This window comes from Pelecanus crispus, chromosome 10, assembly GCF_030463565.1.
Source record: "Pelecanus crispus isolate bPelCri1 chromosome 10, bPelCri1.pri, whole genome shotgun sequence".
Classification (NCBI taxonomy): Eukaryota; Metazoa; Chordata; class Aves; order Pelecaniformes; family Pelecanidae; genus Pelecanus; species Pelecanus crispus.
This window is the reverse complement of record NC_134652.1, coordinates 42,526,925-42,548,072: the sequence shown is the minus strand read 5'-3', so window position 1 is coordinate 42,548,072 and position 21,148 is coordinate 42,526,925. Positions and strand designations below refer to the sequence as shown.

The following is a 21,148-nucleotide window of genomic DNA, read 5'->3' as shown; positions in this document are numbered from 1 at the left end:
CAGGTACAAGGGTTCTCCCCACCACGCTCCCCTCTCTGGCCAAACGTTTGGGGTTTTTGCATGTCAGCTTGCTGCAGGGCAGCAAAGCAGTGTGGTTTGAGTGTTACGCTTGCAAGAGCAAGTGCTGTTTTACTGCGGTCCAGGCTCTCGAGCAGACGCACGGTGTGTGCCTTGAAGGAAATACTTCACGTAATACTATGCGAACCTATCCAGAGACCGGAGGCAAAAAGTTGGGAGGAGGTCTTCTGTACGAGGTTACCGGTTTGTTGAACAAATCCCTGGTAAAGTTGGGATCAGTTTCAGAGGAAGATTGAGATTTTTTTTTCGAAGGGAAGTCATGGTAGTAGGCCAAGGTGTCCAGATGTCTGAAAAGAACGGAGGTGGCAAAGAAGGGGGTGAGAGATGCAGGCGGAGATCTCCCATGCCAGACTGGCCCGTTTTTCTCTCTTGGGAGGTTTCTGAGGAAGCCGGGGGAGAATCCTGAACGAGGCATTCGAAATTAGCAGGGCCTCTTCGCTGGTGCCGTGGGCGTAAGGGCCGCCATCGGGGCTTCTCCCTGTCCCCTTGCTGTCCTCGGGCCCGCGTGAGGGACCGCAGGGGTCTTCCTCATCTGGAGACTGAAAAGGTCTTGTCTGTGCTCGGAGCCCGGCGTCGGCTCGCGCGTGAAGGATTTTATTTGCAACCTTTGCTTTAATGGTTGCTGCACCGGGTGCCCGGGAGGCCGGCAGCGGGGCTGAGGGGTCTCTGAGGAGAGGCTGGGGCTGCCTCAGGCCGGTTCCAGCAGGTTCCGGCCGGTTCTGGTAGACGGTGCCACAGGGGAGAAACTGAGGTTGGAAAGGGAGAAAATGCTGGAAAAAGGAGAGGAATGAGGGGGAAATAAAAGCGAGGAACATCCCTGCGGGCACGGAGAAGGAGGTTTTTCCAGGCACCGGGGCAGGCTGCCCTTCCGCCTGTGGGGAGGCCGTGGCTGGGCCGGTATCCGCACCGCTGCGGCGCGGGTGTTTCCAGAAGGAACCCCCCCCTTCCCCCCTGCCTCTCAAAGGGATGAAGAAGTTGGAATGAAGGGGTAAGGTGGCTTGTGGAAAAAGGTGTGAGGTGGCGAGAAGGTGTGTTAATAGAAATTATCTACTTTAATTGGCAATAAATCAACTTTCCCCGAGTCCAGCCTGTTAACGCCTGTGACGGTGGTTGGTGAGCGACCTCCCTGCCTTTACCCTGACCCACGAGCTTTTTCATCGTGTTTCTCCTGCCGCCCCGCCATCTTGTTGAGGACGGGGATGAGAGGGCGGCTGGGCGGGCAGCTGGCCGTGGTCGACCCACCACCGTTGTACGTACTCCGGTCCAGTAGGAGCTTACGTACTGGTGTAAAAATACGAGTGGTTTTGATAAGGTACTCATCGTGGATGTTGGACAGCAGATTACTGCTCGCACCACAGTCTTGCTCTGTGTCTCCTCCGCTTTGCAAAGAGCTGGTGTGAGGGGGAAACAAAATGGGAGGACAAAAAGGGACCCTATGACTTACAATGAAAGTACTGTTCCAGAGAGATCAAAATGGAACAGAGTACAGGAGTAGAAGTAGTTGGAGCCCTGAAGTGAGGGAAAGATCGATAAATAGAGCTCTTCAGCACTTTTGAGGTGGGCGGCTTGCGTTACTGTGATTGTTCAGGGAAGCTCGCAGCAATTTTTGTCACCGAGATGCTAGCCAGGAGGTTTTAGGATAACCGCTGTTAGAGCCAGGAAAGGCATTCAGTTTTTCATGCTGTGAAAGTCAGGATAGAGAGGAAAATAGCTGTTGCTTGTTGGAAAAGGTGAGCTGCTTCGTGTCTGACAAGGCAGCCTCGTTTAAAGGAGGCCCTTCATAAATTGTAAAATAGATGTTGTAGCTGGCACTTGCAAATGTATCTCTTGAAGATTTCATTCATGGTAAGAAATTTTTACACGGAGAATGCTCTTTCACAAAAGCTCTGCGGTTTTTGCTGCACTGGTACTCCAGGTAATCAGTTAGCAGCATGTTCTACTTGTGTTCTAGATTAAGATATTTACCTGTTCCATGCTTGGAGCGTGTTTTTTCTGGATGACTTTTCTGATTTTAATTGGGGTTTGGAGACTCGGTACCCGAAAGTTGTTACCGTTCTATCATGGGTAATTACATAAAATGCAGAAATGAGCTCTGCCAGATTGCTCCTTTTTTTTTCCATCAGAGAGCACCCGCTGGTAGGTAAAAGGCTGTTTTTTTCCAGTAGGGCTTTGATTTAACTTTGTTACCCATGTAGAATTGAGATAGCTACATTAGGACTTACAGAGATGCTGTTATTTTTACCTTTGGATTGCCCAATGTAGACCTTGATAAGGCTGGTGGAAGTGTTAGTTTTAGACAAAGGACTGTGGGACTTTCTTTTTTTCTCTTGCTTCCTTAATCATTCTGGGAGCGAAGCTGCTGCGTAACCCCGAGCCTCTTAACATGCAACTTACTGCAGATAAGAGAGGAAGCGAAGGGTCGCATGGACGTGAAAAGTGAATTTCTGCATCTGTTCTTTTGAGACCCAGAAAGTTATTCTGGCGCTTAAAGCTTCTGATTTCAGTGCTCTGGCTTTGGTGCTTTTCACACCCCAAATACTGCTTATTTCGGAAGTGGTGGACAAGTCTGTCTCAGCTGAAACCTGGCTGTAGTTATTCTGCACTTGCTGAAGTGGTGAGCTGCTGACTGTTTATCTGCAGGCAAACGATTGTGAGATCTGGTCAGCAAAGCTTGAAACAAGTTCCTCTCCTCTGCCTTGCAACTGCTTCAGTCCTGAGCCTCAGCCTTCTGGCATGTTTCTGCATAAAGTTGTTGAATTGCAGGCCTTGGATAAAGGGTGGAGACATTTCTCCCCATCTCCATTTTAAAACAACAGCCACCCTTCAAGAGTAAAAATGATTGATGATTCCTTAAGCTCTCGCTAACCTTGGATGGTAAGAGACAGCATTTAGGTCTCTGCTGACTTTGAGTTCATTTGTTCCTTTTTTTCATGTTCCTAACCAGTAGAGACTGTTTTCGTAGATAAGAAATTTCTAACGTATCACAAGGCGCAGTTCAGAACCGCAGGAGTGACAGATATGTATAGTTTAACCAGTGTCTCTATAAAACGTAATGGCATCACACTGCGGTGGGGTTAATGAAACATAGAGTTGGTTCAGACCTGAACCAGGGTGAAAGATTTGTCAAAGAGGTTAAATCTGGGGACACCTCAGCTTTTTGATGAGTCACCTAACATACCCTGTTTTTTCAAGCCATTTTGCCTTTTCCCCTGTTCTTGCCTGTATTTTATGAGGGCAGGAGACTTCTGGAGAGAGCTTACACCTGTCAAATGCCTCAAGATAAAGTCTTTGCAGATGCTAGCTGATAATATCTTTCAGTTATATAGCTATTTTGCAGTGGAATAATGCTGGGTTTAGCGGCTTGTAGGATTTTTCTGAAAACTGCTACTAAATTTTTGGGCTGCCATGCAAATCTGGCAGGAAGGCAAGCTCTTGATGTGCAGTATTTAAAAAATAGGTGATTAATGCCACGTAAAAGGGAAGAGTAAAGCAGTGGAAAGCGTGTATCTGGAAGTGCCAGCTCTGCCATGGGGTTGGGTAAAATAAGTACGTAATATAAACAGTGCTTTGCGGTAGTGTTCTCTGACAGGAGGTTTTGTGTCTCACTGTATAAATTCTGCCCACTTACTGCTGGATGTGGTCTGATACTATTTTTGGAAGGATTAAAATTGAAGTTGCTGGTTTCAAATAGAAAAAGGTCTTTTTTTTTTTTAAACTTCCTATAGAGGTTCCCCCTCCTTTAGGTAAAATTTGGTTCTGAAACTGGCTTACATGTGGTGTGGCTTCTGATCATTGAAGCTTCTGACTTTTTTTTCGCAACATAATAGTGATGCCAAGACAGCAGAGTTTGATTTGTCCAGGATGTGAGGCTGTGTCTGTGTTTTGCTTGGGTGTTTTTGAGATTTAAAACAGTTTGTCTTCAGGTGTGGGGGGGTCCTGGTTGCTCAGCAGTAGCACATGAATGTTTGTCAGTCCAGAAGACTGGCTATTTTTCTAGTGTAAAAAGGCACATTTGCCCTTTGGTTCCCAACACGTAGGGGGTTTTTTAAACATTACTTTTGCCAAAACATGCAACTTCCCACTTAAGTTCAGTTTCAGCTGTTTAATGCCTGTTTCTCTTTTCATCTTAGCTGCCTGCTTGACTTGACTGTGGGAAGCTGAAAATGCAATTGCAATGAGAAAAATTGAAAATTACTTGACTGTGGGGCTTTTTTGTTGTTGTCAAGACTGAGAAAAACAGTGTGTAAATAAGGCACAAATAAGAGTGACTTTCCAGAGCTGTTAATGCACTGACCACCTGGACCATAGGTCCTGCTTTCAAGACTGGTGTAGCTGAAATTACCCTTGATTTGCATAGCAGGCTTCAGAAGAAAAGTGAAGTAGCAAATAAAGCTATTTTAAGTAGATTATCGAAAGCAACCTTGCTAAATATGGAGATCTGGACAACTTGGCAGAGAAATAATCAACAGCTTGGTTTTGTTTGCAAACTTCCACTAGAAATTCACTTTAAAAACAAGCCCTACCTGTGAGATACCTTTATAGAAATGCAGGATTGGCAGCTGTATTTTAGAAGTGAGCAAACAAAACATCCCAGACCATAGGAATGCCCATATTGGACTGCAACTGTTGAAAAATCTGAGTGCTAGTCACTGAAATATGTACCACCACCATAGACAGATGAGAGCTGGTGCTGTACCTTATTCTTTTTTAAAATTGGGTTCTTCTTGGCCAGAATTGTAATTTCAGTGTTGGAGGAGGGTTGGTATGTAACTAGTATAACCTATCCTAGAAGACAGACTTTAAATCAGTCTGATTCTAGATTTTCATTAGTTCCTTGACAAGGTTGCAGAACATATGAACTATTTGTGTGCTTTCTTCTCATTGGGCTCTTCTTTTAATAGTTCAGTATCACAATTTTTGTTTTCTGTCTTGAGCAATTTGTTCTTCTATGAACAGGCAGGTTTACTAGTTCTATCTTAGAGTTTGACTTCCCTCTGTAAGGACAAGAAAAAAATACATGTCAGCACAGGAGACAACTGAAGAGAATGAACCTCCTAATCCACAACTCCCTAACCCTCTCCCACCGTTATGCTAAAACATGCTTTTTTTTTTTTAAAGACTGATGCTGTTGTGTGATTTCTACTTTGCACGTCTGCGTGGTGATCTAAATTGATTTCTTAAAACTGATGAATGCAATGTGGCTTTAAAAATACACGTTACAGTAAGGAAGGAGAAGATGACAGCTGTTCTGTTACACATTCTCACTTGATGTATGTTGAGAGTGAGGTGTGTAGAGGTGAGCTTGGCCGAGGGGGGAACCCCAACTGGGTGGCAGATGGTAGGAGAAGAGGCTGTTCTTGACAGGCGCTCCTGCTTTGCGGCTACCCCTGTGGCGGGTGGGAGGAAATGCCTAGCCACAGGCACCGGGGTAGCTGATGGCAGGAGGGGGGGACAGGAGGTGGCACTGGGGTGCGATTCTGCCAGGCACTGAACGTTTGTCCTTTTCGCTGTGCTTGTATTTTCCAGGTGCATCAGAGGCTTTCTCCTTGGCAGAGTGTGAGAGTGGTCTATTGCAGTACAGTAGTGCCCTCTGATGGTGAGTACTGACGTGGAGAAACTCTTGGCTCACTTGACTTCACTAACTTAAATCGTGTTCCCTGACCCCCTTTTCTGGTTGAGGCTTTTTTGGCTAGGAGGTAATCCAGTTTTGAACTACGGAAGTGACAGAGAACAAAGTCAGTCAAGAAGAATTAAGGAAACAGTCAACTTTTCTAATAACTGTCCTTACAAGACTGGACAGGCTTTATAAAGAATGATGTAATTGCATGCAACCGTCCAAATTTTTTTTGCCAGACTTGTTCCTGATGTAGCCGTGAGGTCTGTGTGATGCCTACCTTTCATGGTACTGTGTGCCATTAACTTTATTTATGTAATGAAACTGCAGTTTGTACCAGCTACTTGCCGAAACGGTTGAAAGCACCGTTTGCTGCAGTGAATAAGTTGTGAAGCCAAGGCAATTTTGTTCATTTATTTAAATTCTGGGGCAGCTCAGACATTAAGCTTTTTTGATAAGGTTGTCATAACATAAAGCAAAAGAATGTACTGGTGGGACTTTAAAAATCTCAGTATGCGAAGAGGAAACGCACAGCTTTGAGATTGCTGCCTGCTTAACATCTGCATGCTGTGCGCAAAGACTAGAGCACTTACGGTGACTGACACAAGTGGTTAGTGGATCCCCTCCCTGTTAAGGCTTGTTAATAAAGCCTGAAAGCTAATAAAGTAAAGGGTTCCGGCACAATTACTTCCCCTGCCAGGATAGTGAGTGTGTGCAAACGCAAAGAACGTGACTGCTGTGGAGAGCTCAAAATAAAAACCTGAAGGCTTGAACAGGTAGAAGTGTAGAGGACTCAAGGTTGAGAGGACAATGTAAGTGTGTAGCTACTTGCTTGATTTGATCCTTCTCTCTCCTCATACTGTGCTTGAATATTTCTCTTGTGATTTCTTCCAATAACTTCACCTTTACCGGCAGTAAATGGTCAATGCTGACTTCTTTGGCCACACCCTTCTTTTACTGTACCTTGGTTTAGCCTAACATATTGCTTAAGCTGTTCTTATGCAAGAACAGAAATCTTTAAAAAAAAATACTAATGACCTGTTACTGGTGCACATATGGTTGAGTCAAAACTCTGTGGTACTTGGGTGGAACTCGTACCTCAAAGCAGCCTCGTGTTTAATATAGCGTGTAAAGCTTTGAAAATCCTCTGTGGTCTTATTTAGCAGCATCCCTGGCCAGGTTGTGTAGGTGTCGATAAATGTAAGTGAAATACACTTGTATACAATTACTTTCTTTTACTTGTCCCATGTATTTAAAAACTGGCTTAAAATTTCATCAGTGAAGATTAAAATGTTAGCTCTATAATTAGTGAAATGCCAGAATGCCTTATCCACTTAGTAACTTGTAGTTGCCCTCATGCAGGCAAGTCCCCAGGGCTGTCAGACCAGAGGAGAGCAGGGCAGACAACCATATCGCCGTGCCTTGTTAATAACTTCTATTGGAGCTGTCTGTTAGGTTTGTGTTATTGACATGTCCTTCAGATTTTTTTCTTTTTCTTTCTTTTTTTCAATTTGCCTCTGAGCTCTTCCCTCTCCAATGCAGTAAAAATCTGACCAGACATTACTTGTGTGGGAGGTGATGAGAGGATCAAACTGGAATTATACACTTTCCCCACCCGTGTATTAGGCTAGAAAATCACTTTTACAGTCTTTTAGTAAGGAAAACATAAACCAGCTGTAATTCTAGACTTACTGAGCCTGTCCTCCAGAAGGAAATAATTTGGTCTTTAACACTTCACCTAAGCTGGAAATCCTTGAGAAAGGTTTTTTGTGTGCGACTGATGCTGATGACTCTTGGTGCGGCCTGGCCTATTGCATTTATCGCCGTGGTCTCCATCTGGTCTGCGGAGGGTTAAAATGCGGAGGGCTGGTGCTGGTAGGCATTTCCTCCAAAGCTGGCAGTCATGGAGCCGCGGGTGTTGTGCCAATGGAGATACAGGGAAGAGGGTTGGTGCAAATGTTATCTGTTCTGCTCTACAGTAAACTTGCTGCCTGCGTAATCAAGGTAGCGTTTTAAATAAAGAATGTTTTTCATGTCTTGTGGTTATGTAAGCAGCATGTAAGTTAGCGTTGTTTACGCTGCTCGCAGAATCAATGAATTCAATACTTAAATGGCTATTTTAAGTTTCTGAACGTGTTGATCATTCCTTCTGAGCCTGCCATCACAAGTGTAGCTAATGCTAATCTATTTCTTACCAGTCTTTTCTCAAATACTTGAGTGAAAGAATGCAAAAATCTGATAGCTGGTGTCATAACAGCTGCTGATAAGGAGCTTGAAATTCTGTCTAACTGTCCAAATAAATTGGCAGTTTGCTTTATTTTTTTCAGTAAATATCTGACTGTTTTCTCTGAGTTTTAATCTTTGAAATGCTAAAGCTACTAAAATCCTGTCAGGCGCCTGAGTCTTGAGAATAGGCATTTACAGGTTTCCAAATACTGGGGCCTCTTGCAATGCTTTGGTCATTTTAGATGTCCGTACGCAGTCACTTCCTAGTCTTTAAAGATGACATGAGGACCTCTTTGTCAGCACTGGATAGCAATCCCCTGGAAGAGGGAAAAAGCCTTTGTATGCTTGATTCGGTTCATGAAGGGACATGACAGTAAACTCAAAAGCCCGAGAGAACTCTTCTGACTTTGTACAAGTGTACTTGGCGCATCCTTTCTCGACATCCACGAGCCTTCCTTCTTGGAAAGGCATGTTCGCCCCAAGGCTTGTCCTAATATGCAGATGATCCTGTGATAAACATGTTGATCATCTGGCAGCAGATCACCGAAAGGGGAGGTATAAAAGCCATTGGTGGCAAAGCTTTCTGAGGAGTGGCATGCTGATAAATAGTTTCCTTCGGTAGTTAAATGACATTGTTTGCTTCTCTTTCTACTTGCATTGACTTCTTTGACCAACTGGTTTTGATGTTAGCTGCTTAAATTGATCTGGCATGTCAATGCATGAGTTAGATGAGTTTAAGTAGACGGTGTGGTTCGTGTAGCTGGCCAAAGCTACAACAGGTGGGAATACTAAGCCAGATGCAGCGTGGGTGGGTGTGACTGCACAATCCTTGAGACATGGCAAATGCTCTGTGCAATAAAAAAGACCTTACATTTTTACATAAGAAAAATACGTAGCAATCTAAAGTGAATCATTTTTAGATGTGCTGCTATATCTTAGCAACTACTGCACTGGGGGAAAATTTCGACTGTTTGACTCAGTAGAGGGCTTGGGGAATATGAACTCTTTTAACTTCTTTTTTTCTTTGTATGGATATCCTGAAGCACAGAGTGGGCAGTAAAATAATTTCTGGCAGTAAGATAATAACTAGCTTACAGTTCATACAGGTTACTGCCATAAATTTGAGAAAAGTGCATGGAAATCCTTAAAAATGTTCTTGAAAAAGCTCCTGGCAGCACTAAAGAAATGGAAAACGTTGTTTTATCTACACCTAAGTAGTAATGTCTATCTTCTGAAGAACAAAGGGTATTGATCCCATGAATTTTAGATGAAATGACCTTGAAGCTTAAACTTAGAGTGCTGTTCCTACAACCTCATACTCCTGTCTGCTCTCTTAAATATTTGTTGCCTTAGGACAAAGAGGAGGAAACCAGAACTAAGCAAGAAAAAAAAAAAGGTTTGAAGTAGGTCATTCCTTGATGTTTCCTAATATACACAGTCTGCCTTTGTCTTCCGGGCTATAAATCCTGATAAATTGCAGTTTTTTGTCTTCCAGAGTCCAAAGTACTTTGGTTCTCAAAAACTAATCAAAACATACTGTGGTGCCATGTTGTGGCTCTTAGATATCATGTTGCCTTTAGTATAAATGTGGTTGTGCTTAGAGTAAGTATGTTCTGCTTTTTCACAAAGCACAGAAAGTTTAACAGATACTGACCAGTTAATGGGAGTGGAAGCCTCTGCCGTCCCTCAGTTTTTCTTTGACGGACACATCTCTTGATAAAGATGAACCAAAAATTTAAAGTCTCTTTCACGTTCAGCTCATAACCACGTTTGCCTTTTTCTCTATGGGACAAATACAGAACTATTATGAGAAGTTCTGTTAATTTTTAATGCTAACCTTCTATTTTTGTCGTCTTTGTAGAAGTGACGGTGGTTTACCAAAACGGGTTACCTGTGATTTCTGTGAATCTTCCATCCCGGCGTGAACGTTGCCAGTTCACACTTAAACCTATCTCAGACTCTGTCGGTGTGTTCTTACAACAGCTGCAAGCAGAGGACCGAGGAATTGATCGGGTTGCAATCTACTCAGCAGGTACTGTTGTTTACAAACTAATTTATTTACTTGCTTGCCAGCTATTTTCATCCAGCCTTTTGCTTTTTAAGTAAAAGCTCCTTATGGTGTGAGTTCTTGTACATTCCTGAAAAAGCAGAAGGTAAAAATGCCATTCCTAGAGTAAGAATATTCTGTTAGCTGTACCTGTGTAGTCAGGTCTGCCAAGGAAATCTGACTGTAGAGTGGAGGAGGAAGAAAACATTCCTAATTCTTAGCTTATCTAATGTCTGTGTTTTTGGTGAGTTTCCTACTGTTTAGTAGGAAAGATGCAAGCTACGCAACTGGGGTAGCGGTTCTAATCAGTTTGTAAGGAATTAGGTGTAAAAGGTGGTACAAGGGAAACGGGTATCTTGCTTAGCTATGAAAACTCAGTCATATTTCACTTAATGTTGTATTTTGCTGTTTTGCTCAATTCCTATGCAACTGCTAGCCATCAAAGGTCTGAAACATCACGAAGATGTCTTATGAAAGTGCCATCAAAGCAGATATTTCCTTAAAAGTCTTGGCATGGGAGGGAGGTGTTTGCTAGTTTAGCAATGTCTAAGCTGCCCAATACCAGAGATTGAAATAATAATTTCTAATGCTAGTGGGGAGAGATGAAGGTCACATAAGTGGATTGTATTACAAAACATAGTAAAATAATCAAAGCATGTAGGATGAAGTGAACTGCTTTTTATAAGATGACCTAAAATATCACAGATTTAGAAAAGCAACTGCATACATAGCTCTGCTAGTATTTGCCATGTAAGGTCTCCCAAAGTATATATCCGTCTTGACAAAGAGAAAACATGGGGAAAATGTGGAAGTCCAGCAACTGGATTTGGGATGGCATTACAACTTGCTTAGCCACAGCATGTTCAGGTACTTTGTTTCTACTGTTTAACGGTCATCTGTCTTTGCCTTACAGATGGCACACGTGTCGCCTCCTCCACAGGCATAGATTTGCTTCTGCTGGATGACTTCAAACTGATCATTAATGATGTCACGTACCATGTTAGACCACCAAAGAGAGGTAAACCAGCCTGGTTCTGGTAAACATCAGAAATAATCTTCAGTTTTCAGTTCTCTGTTTAATTGCAGCATGCTTTATTAACTTGTTCAAGACCATGAAGTGTTATTTCTAAGGGAAACCTTGCAGTTTCTGATTCTGCCCTTGGAGTCTAATTTAATGATGTCCAAGTAATTGGAGTAGTCAACGATGAAAAGCAAATATTGATTCTGCTCAAAGCCAGTACCCCCCATAGGAGGAATACATGAAGAAATGTAATTTCTTTTCATTTTGAAATTTTTTTTTTTTTCCTGATTACTGAAAAGTAATTTAATTTAAATTATTCTGAAGGAGTACAATACAAAATGGGTATTAGATTGAAACTTACATGATCTGATTTGGAAGAAGAAATCGTTCCCTCACCTGACAGTTAATATTGTCTCCTTTTATGTGTGGTACTTTGCAATAAACCTTGAAACCTTGTTAGCTAACAAATAGCGAAAGAAATGAGACTGTGCTCTTACAAGGTGACATTACTAAGAATCTAAGAGGAAGGGAAACCAACCTATTTTGAATCAATAAGAAAATCTTTTTAAATAATGGGCTTTGGACACTTCTGTAACTTTCAAGATGTGAAAACTTGCAAGAAGCTTTTGAGACACTCCAGAGTTACTGGCGGAGGCAGGGGCTTGGTATTTTCATCTACCTTCTACTCTTTCTCCTAGGCAACTTTTCAGGCTTAGTGAAGCCCCAGGTTCTTGCACGCCTACGCTTACCGCTGAGGACTTAAAGAAAAGGACCGGTTTTGAAACGTTGGTCTGCTTGTTGCCTGGCTCACAGATAGCAGGGGATTTTTGTCTACCTTATTGTTCTGTTATTGCTGCAGGCAATAACGTGAAGTTTGCAAGCAGTATTTTTCTAAAAGGAATTTCTAGCCCTGTAGACAGGCAGACAAAATAGGAAGGATTTATAACTTGACTTGCATGTCCAATTGAGGTTAGATGGTGGAAATGCCTTCCCCTGTTTATCTGGATGTTTTCCTTAGAGTTTGGGCCTTCCTCTACTATGCTTCTCTTCAAGCAGTAGAGATAATGAACAAAATCATTCATAAGGCAGAAGCTGTGAGGGAACTGTTAATGTTCCTTTTACCATCTTGAGCAGCCTGAATAAGACAACATGCTAAAGGAAGTTGATCTATCAAAAATCAGGAGACTGACCATATCTTTTGGGTCTGAGACTACCCTGGGTGGCTAACTTCTAGGGAGATCTGCTGCATCTGAGATATGCCATCTTCCTCTGCAGATGTAGTTAGCTTCCAAAGACCTTTTTGCAAGGAAAACAGTAAAAATGTATTCTAGCATTTTATTGTTCACAATATAAAAATACCAAGTTAAAAAAGAAGTTTCCGACTCGGGGAACTCTGTGCAGCCACTTGTCCTTAGTATCTGTGAGACTCTGGAATTTGGGAGTGCAGCATTGGTGGGATGCTGTTTCTCCCCTATCCGTGGGTTAGACTGACCTCCACTAGAGATGTTTTTTTTTTCCAATCTCCTTAAAAGCACTGTAACAGAAAACTCTCCGTTAAGACTGGATATCTAAATCACTGGATATCTCTCTCAAACAAAAGTTACTCTACTCTCCCATTCTACTGCTTTGTGTCCTGAATATGGTGTTTTCACACAGTGGTAAGACACTGTAAGCTAGAGAAGTAGAGTGAGGATTTTAATAAGGTATCTCTTCCAACTGTTAGCTCCTGAGAGCAGGTGATGGTATCATAGAATCACAGAATATTTTGGGTGGGAAGGGACCTTTAGAGCTCCCCCAGCCCAACCCCTGCAGTGCCAGGGACAGCTTTAACCAGCCCAGGGTGCTCACAGCCCCGTCCAACCTGGCCTGGGATGTTCCCAGGGATGGGGCCTCCACCGCCTCGCTGGGCAACCCCTTCCAGTGCTTCACCACCCTCACTGTAAAAAATTTCTTCCTTATATCCAGTCTAAATCTATTCTTCTTTAGTTTCAATCCATTATTCCTTGTCCCATCACAACAGGCCTTGTTAAAAAGATTCTCCCCATCTTTCCTGTAGGCCCCCTTTCAGTACTGGAAGGTTGCAATAAGGTCTCCTCTCAGCCTTCTCTTCTCCAGGCTGAACAATCCCAGCTCCCTCAGCCTGGCCCCGTAGGAGAGGTGCTCCAGCCCTCGGTATCAAGCCTAGCCGGTCTAGTCTGTTGGTTTTAATACAACTAAATGAGAATGCCACCATGGTGTTTGTTTCTGCACTGGAGAAATTGCTGTCCCAAGGCAAGGGAATTCATACATCCCATTTACTTAATGTTGGAGAGACTGGAGTTGGTGTGGTTTTGGTTAGCTCCTTTGTATGATATACCCATTGTGTGCTCGTAGGTGAGCTCTGGGATCACCTAGGTTACGTGAAATTACCACCTCTGATTCATTTGCTGAAGAGATTTCTATAGTTAGCTTCTATTAAAATGAATGTGCCCGTAAATAGGCACCGAGATTAGTTCTGTTAAACTTTTCAGCTTTTGCATTTTTACAAAATTGCCCTGTGTATTTTGAAATGGAAATGCCAGAACACTGTAATCTTAAATACTAAGTACTTTTTGATGGTCGCTTCAGTAGGAACGCTTTTTTTGGGTGGTTTGGTTTTTTTCTTTATAGGGTAACAGGAGCCCTTTAGCTGGGAGGGGGACGTGGTGTGCTTTCTGTGTGCCTCGGCACAGACAACTGAGTCACTTTTTTCCTTGAGCTGCTAGTGTTAAACTTAAGCTGCCCATAACTTTTTATGTGTTGGTAAAGTCATATTTTGAGAAGATAAGGTACAAGCCCAAGGATGCTACAAAAATTAATTTTTAAAAATTTATTTCTTTATTTGGTTAATGTCAAGTTCTTTTACTTGAAAGAATTTGAAACTTATGGGGTTTTTTCCATATGGAGTGTGTAATACAATAGCACTAGTCACAACTCTTTTACAAATTGATTTCCTTTAGGAATCCTTTTCGTGTTGAAATGCAGGGATAGAGGCAGTTTCAGTTAGCGGCCCTGTTACTGTCTTTATTTAAATACTGTGAGGGAGAATTTCATTGCCCTGTAGGCAGCACAGGGTTGCCTGTTGGGAAACACAGAGTGTTGGGAAACAATTCCTGGCGTCGGTACTCAAAATAATTACCATAAGACGGCATGTTCTGGGGCCACTAACCCAAGATCTTTGGTTGCTGTCACCAATAACTATGGTTGCTGACGGTCTGTAGTCTGAATTCTGGCTGTTTTTTGACAGCTGGTGTGATGGATCGTACTGGTTGTTCATTTGTCTTTGTTAAGTCTTGTATATAAATATGGATCAGAAGTAGCTGTTGATATCTGGCAAGCTAATGGCATGTATCTCTTTTCCTTGTTCTTATCAAATTCTAGGAATATCCAATAATAAAGCCTCATGTTCTTTTGAAGAAATTGCATTGTCTTAGAATACTGGAGCTCTTCCAAAGGCTTCTTTGTGGAGAAGATAGTTTCATGCATTTCTTGTGCAGACTAATAGCAGTGTCTGAACACTATATAAGAAGTTCTGTGGATAAATGCGTATGAAGCAGTCTCTCTTTTTTTTTTTTTTTTTTTTCCGCCCCCTAGAGCTCTTAAGCCATGAAAATGCAACGATGCTGAATGATGTCAAGACATTGGTTCAGCAGTTGTATACTGCCTTGTGCATTGAGGAGCACCAGCTGAACAAAGAGAAGGAGCTGATAGGGAGACTAGAGGAACTGAAGGAGCAACTAGCACCGCTAGAAAAAGTGAGAAGTTTCTCATTGTATTTTACTCATCCTCTAAATGCAGCCTTAATTTATTTCAAGGTTTTAATTAGGTCCCTGGCATGCTTCAAATAGTTTTAAGGTTATTGAAGCAGAAGATGCATTAAGTGTATAGCAAACCATGTCTGTTTCTGGTTTCTGTGGAAGCATTATGTTTCCTGGCTTTATATAATTGGAAACAAGCTTGGTAGTAAATAAAGACTGGGGCTAATGCAACAGAACATCTCTAAACATAGAGAAATAAGCAGCTTTGCTTATTTATCTATGTTTCTCTATATCCAGAGCATGCTCAGAGTAAAATATGGATGATGGCAAGATACAGATGGAAAAGAAGTCTGGATTTGTCTGCATAACCTAGACTCAAATCATGTGTCTCAAGCCACTTAGCATGCAGTATAAATACAAGGTGTTATTTTTAAGTTCTCTCAATTATATTAACATACTTATTTCTGAGAATACAAGGCGTGTGCTTCTATCTCCTGCAGGTCAGGATGGAGCTCAGCAGGAAAGCGGAGAAGAGGACAACCTTGGTGTTGTGGGGAGGCCTGGCCTACATGGCCACTCAGTTTGGGATTCTGGCCCGCCTAACCTGGTGGGAGTATTCTTGGGACATTATGGAACCAGTCACCTATTTCATCACCTATGGTAGTGCCATGGCAATGTATGCTTATTTCGTAATGACTCGCCAGGTAGGACCTGTTGTGCTGACATTGACACTTCAATAGCAAAATTATGCTTATTAGAAGTTATTTTGCCCCTTCCTTATCCTCTCAGAACCTAGCCGCCACTTGATTTAATTGTTGCTGTCCAGGATGGTGGTGTATGGTTGTGGGTTTTTCTGGTGGTGGTCATTGCTGATTTCCTGGTTGTCTAACCATAAATGTTTATGTATGTTCTGTGATTGACTGCTTTAGCTGTAAAGGGTCATCTACTGACAGGTAATGGTTTCTGCACACATGCATGCACGCAGCCTCACACACGTTGGCTTGCACCGGCGGCCTCCAAGTGCTGTGATTTATCGGGCCAAATAAACTATGGGTACATGAGGTACCTACTGAGTTTCAGGGAAGCACACCTCTCCGACATGAGGTGCTAGCCTTTTTAAAGAGACAAGAAAGGTTCAGGGATCATGTTGGAAATGCTTTTGTTTAGGTATTTTGTGGATCTGGATTCTCATCCAGATGAAGCAGATTTATCTGAATGCTTGCCCCTTGGTGCAGTTCTGGATCCACTGGCTCTCAGGCTCAGTCTTCTAAAAACTAGACCTGGTCCAGTGTTGGAAAAGCTTTACACAAAGCGGAGCTGTTCTTCTCTGGATCCTTGTAGTTGTGACGGATTCTGTGTGGATTTCTAGTACGTGGTTTGTCTCAGCACTCCCATTCAAACTTCATAATCCCACCTAAATAATGAGGGAGGGAGGGCTCAAAGTCTCTGCTGTCACAAGACCACCAGAACAGATGCTGGGGGTGTTCCAGTGTGGTGTCCCAGATGCTGGGGGTGTTCCAGCGTGGTGTCCCAGTGCTCTGTCAGCTGCATCATTTCTGGGGCTGAGGACACATGTGCCCCTGTCAGGGCTCCTGCTACAGTTTCTGCCAAGTGTGGCTGCAACTTCTGCCGTGCTTGAACTCAGATTTGATGTTTTAATCAAGTCGTTCATATAAACTCGTACTTCTTCTGCCAGACTTAAAATCTCAGTGTTTCAGGGATGGCTTGACTCTGAATGCAGCTTTTGTCCACCTGACAGCCCTGATCGCTGGATGCGTACCAGATACAGAGGCTGTGATGTTCCACTGCAAGGGAGAGTTAACTTCAGCAGGCAGACCTGTGCTTTGCGGAGGCTGTGTGGGATTTGGTGTGAACAGCTCTGCTGCTCCGAGTTATCCGCACGATCTAAAAAGCTGTGACTTTTTGCAGTAGAGTATTCCTGGCAAAAGCTGTGGTATTGGACTCTTGTTCTCGCCTGTGTAGCTTGGTTGAGAGATGGACTCATGAGCAACTATTGTTGCTTTAATTAGCCGCTGCATGTTTATGACCTTAAGAAAAAGAAAGGGCCATCTTACAAGGGCTTTCTTTTCGTACTTACGGCTTTTTTTTTTTTTTTTTTTTTTTTAAACTCCATTTCTCCCCACAAACTTGTCAGTGTTGGAACCCTGAAATGTGTTAGTTTTTGTTCTCTCTGCATGGAAGGATTCACACATTTGGGACAGGAGGGAGCTCATGGTAACTCACTGCTGGAGAGGAACATACTAGTAGAGAAGTAAATGCCTGACTGTACTGGGTCTGGCTGGGATGGAGTTCATGTTCTTCATAGCAGCTGGTATGGTGCTGTGTTTTGGATTTGTGACCAAAACAGTCTTGATACCACACCAATGTTGTTGCTATTACTGAACCGCGCTTGCACAGCATCAAGGCCGCCTCTGTTTCTCGCTGCTTCCCCTGCTCTCCCCCCAGGAATATGTTGGGGGTGGGCGAGGTGTTGTGAGGTGACACAGCCAGGACCGCTGACCTGAACTGACCAAAGAGATATTCCATACCATATAATGTCAGGTTCAGCAATAAACTGGGGGGGAGTTTCTCCAAAGTATCTGTTGCTCGGAGATTGGCTGGGCATTAGTCTGCTGGTGGGAGGTGGCGAGTTACTGCTTTTGCATTATTCTTATAGGTTTGGGTTTTTTCTTCACTTATTAAATGGTCTTTATGTTGACTCATAAGTTTTTCTTGGTCTTTGCCAAGGTTTTCTTGCTTGTCTTTTGATTTTCTTCCCCCGTCCAGCTGCAGGGCAGTGAGTGACTGGGTGTGGGGGCTTAGCTGCTGGCTGGGGTCACCCCACCACACTGGGTGAGCTTAGACAATGCTGTCTGGTCTTGTGTCTTCACTGACAGAAACTGGTCATCCTCCCAAAACACACCCGATAAATACTGTGCTAATGGTATCCTGTGTTGCATCCTGTTGATGCTTTATTCCTATCTTCTCTCCTTTTTTCTTTTTAGGAATATGTTTATCCAGATGCCAGAGACAGACAGTACTTATTATTTTTCCATAAAGGAGCTAAAAAGACACGATTTGATCTAGAGAAATACAATCAACTCAAGGATGCAATTGCTCAGGTAACAAGAATTTTTCCAGAAATAAGACACAGAAATTACTGCTTGCTAGTTCTTAGCTGCTATTAATAGATGCACCTCAAACAAGAATGGATGGATCTTAAGTTTTCAGCCCATTTTCTTGTCACAGCCCCAGTGCAATCACTGAATTGGCTCTGATGTGCCCAGGAATAGAACTGCTGGATGTGTAAATCGACATGAAACAGTTGCCTTTATCTATCTGTAAGGGCCTTTTAGAAACTGCTGGCAAACCTTGGGTTGCTTCAGGCACTTCATGCCTCAGAGGAGCCTAATTCAAGATTTCCTTTCTTCTCAGCTCCTACACACCAGATGGATTTAGTGGGAATGAAGACTTGCATCCATTCAGTTCATGTCTTTCTGACATAGCGCTTCAGTGCACTGGGTTGCAGTCCTGGAAAATAATGTTCAGAAAATTGAGCTGTATTGTTAGAAGCAATGGGGGCAGATTTCTCGTATTCTGGAGACACGCCCTTTTGGCAGACTGTCTGCATTGTGGCATCTGTTCAACAAAGGAGTTGGGTAGGGACCTTGCCTTGTGTTTCTGAGAGCCTTTCTGCAGAATGATGGCATGAGCAGAAAAAGCAGAGCTACAACGTTCTTTTTCACTGCCCCGTATCATTTTCTGTTTGTTCCTAGGCTGTGGAAGTGACAGTGTAGGATATCCAGGGCAAGACGTGTTCTCCCCTTGCCTTGGAGAAGAAGCTGCATGAGCAGTAGAGGGAGGTCAGGGCTAGGCTCTCTTGGTTTCATGAGAAAACCCTGAAAGACCTCTGGGTTTTTTCATGCTGTATTGAATATGGATGCCCTTAGGTGGCTGTATTTTCATGGAGCTTTTCTTCTAGAATCAACCTTTCCCATTAATCTAGTTTGGTTTTTTTAAAAAAAAAAAAAAAAAAAAAATCCAGTGAGTTTATGGGGATCAAATCTTCCCTACCGTATTCCTTTTAAGTGGCTGCATGTAGACAAGTTCAGAGAAGTACAGAACAAACACCTTTCAGTAGGTGCTGAGGATGGTTTTTCCAAATATGAGCCTGTGACTTTGTTTTACTTTTTGAACGCTTCCCTTCTGGACAGGAAAAACAAGGAATGTTTTTCCATTCTGTAAAGGGGAATGGTATTGGGGAAGGTGTATTGGGAGCTTGTTCTTTATAACGTGTCTTTTACTTTTAGGCAGAATTGGACCTTAAGAGGCTTCGAGACCCACTGCAGGTTCACCTGCCCATCCAGCAAATTGATGAAAAGGACTGATCAGCAAAGAAGCTCTGAACCCCGGCAAAAAACCTGTTCATAGCTCTTGCCTTTTTAATTAAAGCATTGCAGGTGGAAGCTGGGAGGTGGTGCGGGGGTGGAGGGTTTTTACCTTTAATCAAGACAAAGGACTGTAGGGGGGGAATTTCTTAAATTGAAGACGGGACATTGTGGAATGTTAGTTCTGAAAAGGGCTTGGCAAATAGTCGCATTTAAAAACTGTCTGAATGGCAATCGTGTACAAATAGAGGATTGGGGGGGTTCATGAAAAGAATGTAATGCTGGGGTGTAGGGGTGTCTTCTTCCAGCTTTGCAGGGTCTGCCTCTTGATAAGACACCAGCAGCCTGCTTAGCTTTTTAAATTTTCCTTTTCCTGATTCAGATCTCTCTTTCTCTCTCGGGAAAAAAAAAAAGAACAAAGAATCCAAGCCACCTGGAGCTATGGCTGGTGATCTGAACTTGCGCTCCACCGCCATTAACACGCACACTTCTGATCAGACCTGGTCTCTTTTATAAAGTTACTACAAGACTGCTTTCTACTGGAAAACCGTGAGCTTCCCCTTCCCGGCCCACCCCACGTGCTCCACTGACTTCCTCCTTTGCTTATTTGTAGCACAGATTGGTTGTAGCCAAGTGAGAGAAGGAACAAGTTTTCTTCTGGACATTTGATAATTGATATTTTGGATTATTCCATAATAACTATATAAACTTTGCGTCCCAATGCCCTTGAGCTCCTTCCAGAAATCAATGGCAGCATTGCATGAGAGGTTTTTTTTATATTCAGTCTTAAGGGAGGGAGATTCCCCTCTTCCTACCCCAAATCTGATAGCAACCTGGGACTAGGAAATTAATGAAGGTTTAAAGGATTACAAAACTGTCGCAGAATCACAACTCCTGCTTAAATGAACATGGAATGAACTTTGGAACATGGAATAATTAAATTTGATATTTGTGTAATGGGATAAAAGGTCTCATATATGGTCAAAGCATTTTCCTTGCCCAGAGGCTTTTTGCAAGCCCAGGGCTCTTACAGTGCAAGACACAGAACTACTTCAGTTCTCTAGCACTTTCCCCTACTTCACTAGCTTTAAATGACCTTTGCACCCACAGGTCAGAATTTCTTAGGAGTGGCTAATGACATCTCTTGTTCTTAGCTAAAAGAAATAGAGGAAGGAAAGTCAACCCATTACCCTCTCTCCTAGCCAAGGCTGGCTGATTTCTAAGCAGATAAAACACATCTCTTCATTCAAAGCAGGTCAGTCTGGTTTAGCATCCTGCTGATAAATACTGTGGAGACAGGATGAAGGTGGGAGAAGGGCACTAAGCTTTATATACAGAAAAGCTGGCTGCTTTTTTGATGTTTCACTACTACTCCTCACTGTGTCATGAAAGAGGCTTCTGGGTTTGGGGTTGGATTTTTTTTTTTTTTTGAGAACCATGTTTTAAAAAAAAAAAAAAATGGGAAAGAATGAAACAAATTAGTATTAACTAGACGCCAGGTGCCTTGCAGATGTGGAAACACAGCTGGGATTGCTGCCTCTTCTCACTCAATGGCATGTTGGACTGAATGGGTGCATGTTTCTAGGTTGTTTTTTTTCCCTCCCCCTTTTCCTCTGTCTTTCAATTTAATTACATTGTGTGATTATTTTTTATCTGTTTTATCCTGTTTGTGTGGTGAGTTTTAAAGGGAAAAAAATGAACACGATCCTGTAGCTGAATCCTGGGTGTGTGTTTGGGATGAGGGAGGGAGCATGGAGAAAAGTCCTTCTTTAAAAAACAAACAAACAAAAAAACCTGAACGTGTAAAATCCTGTATCATTTATGAAATATGTATAAAAGAGCAATGTACTTCTGGAACAATAAATAACTATTCAATTTTTGAATCAGTGCTCTTGAATAACGTTATTTTCCCCAGCTGAGAAGAGAATATTGTATGTGTGGCAGCTGCCTCCTGAGTTTCCTCCGTTTCTTTTTGTTTAGGTTGTTTCTTCTTGACCT

General features: G+C 42.7%; 1 protein-coding gene across 1 annotated transcript in view; it reads left to right on the top strand.

The window, feature by feature from the left end:
- MCU (mitochondrial calcium uniporter) overlaps nt 1–19,190 on the top strand; it is a 96,026-nt gene extending 76,836 nt beyond the window's left edge. The window contains exons 2-8 of the mRNA XM_075717595.1: nt 5,605–5,674; nt 9,780–9,950; nt 10,879–10,983; nt 14,599–14,759; nt 15,263–15,466; nt 17,768–17,884; nt 19,073–19,190. Of these exons, the coding sequence (XP_075573710.1) occupies nt 5,605–5,674; nt 9,780–9,950; nt 10,879–10,983; nt 14,599–14,759; nt 15,263–15,466; nt 17,768–17,884; nt 19,073–19,150 (906 nt within the window). The 3' untranslated portion in view covers nt 19,151–19,190. The remainder of the gene's footprint in view (nt 1–5,604; nt 5,675–9,779; nt 9,951–10,878; nt 10,984–14,598; nt 14,760–15,262; nt 15,467–17,767; nt 17,885–19,072) is intronic.
- Nucleotides 19,191–21,148: the final 1,958 nt, after the last annotated feature.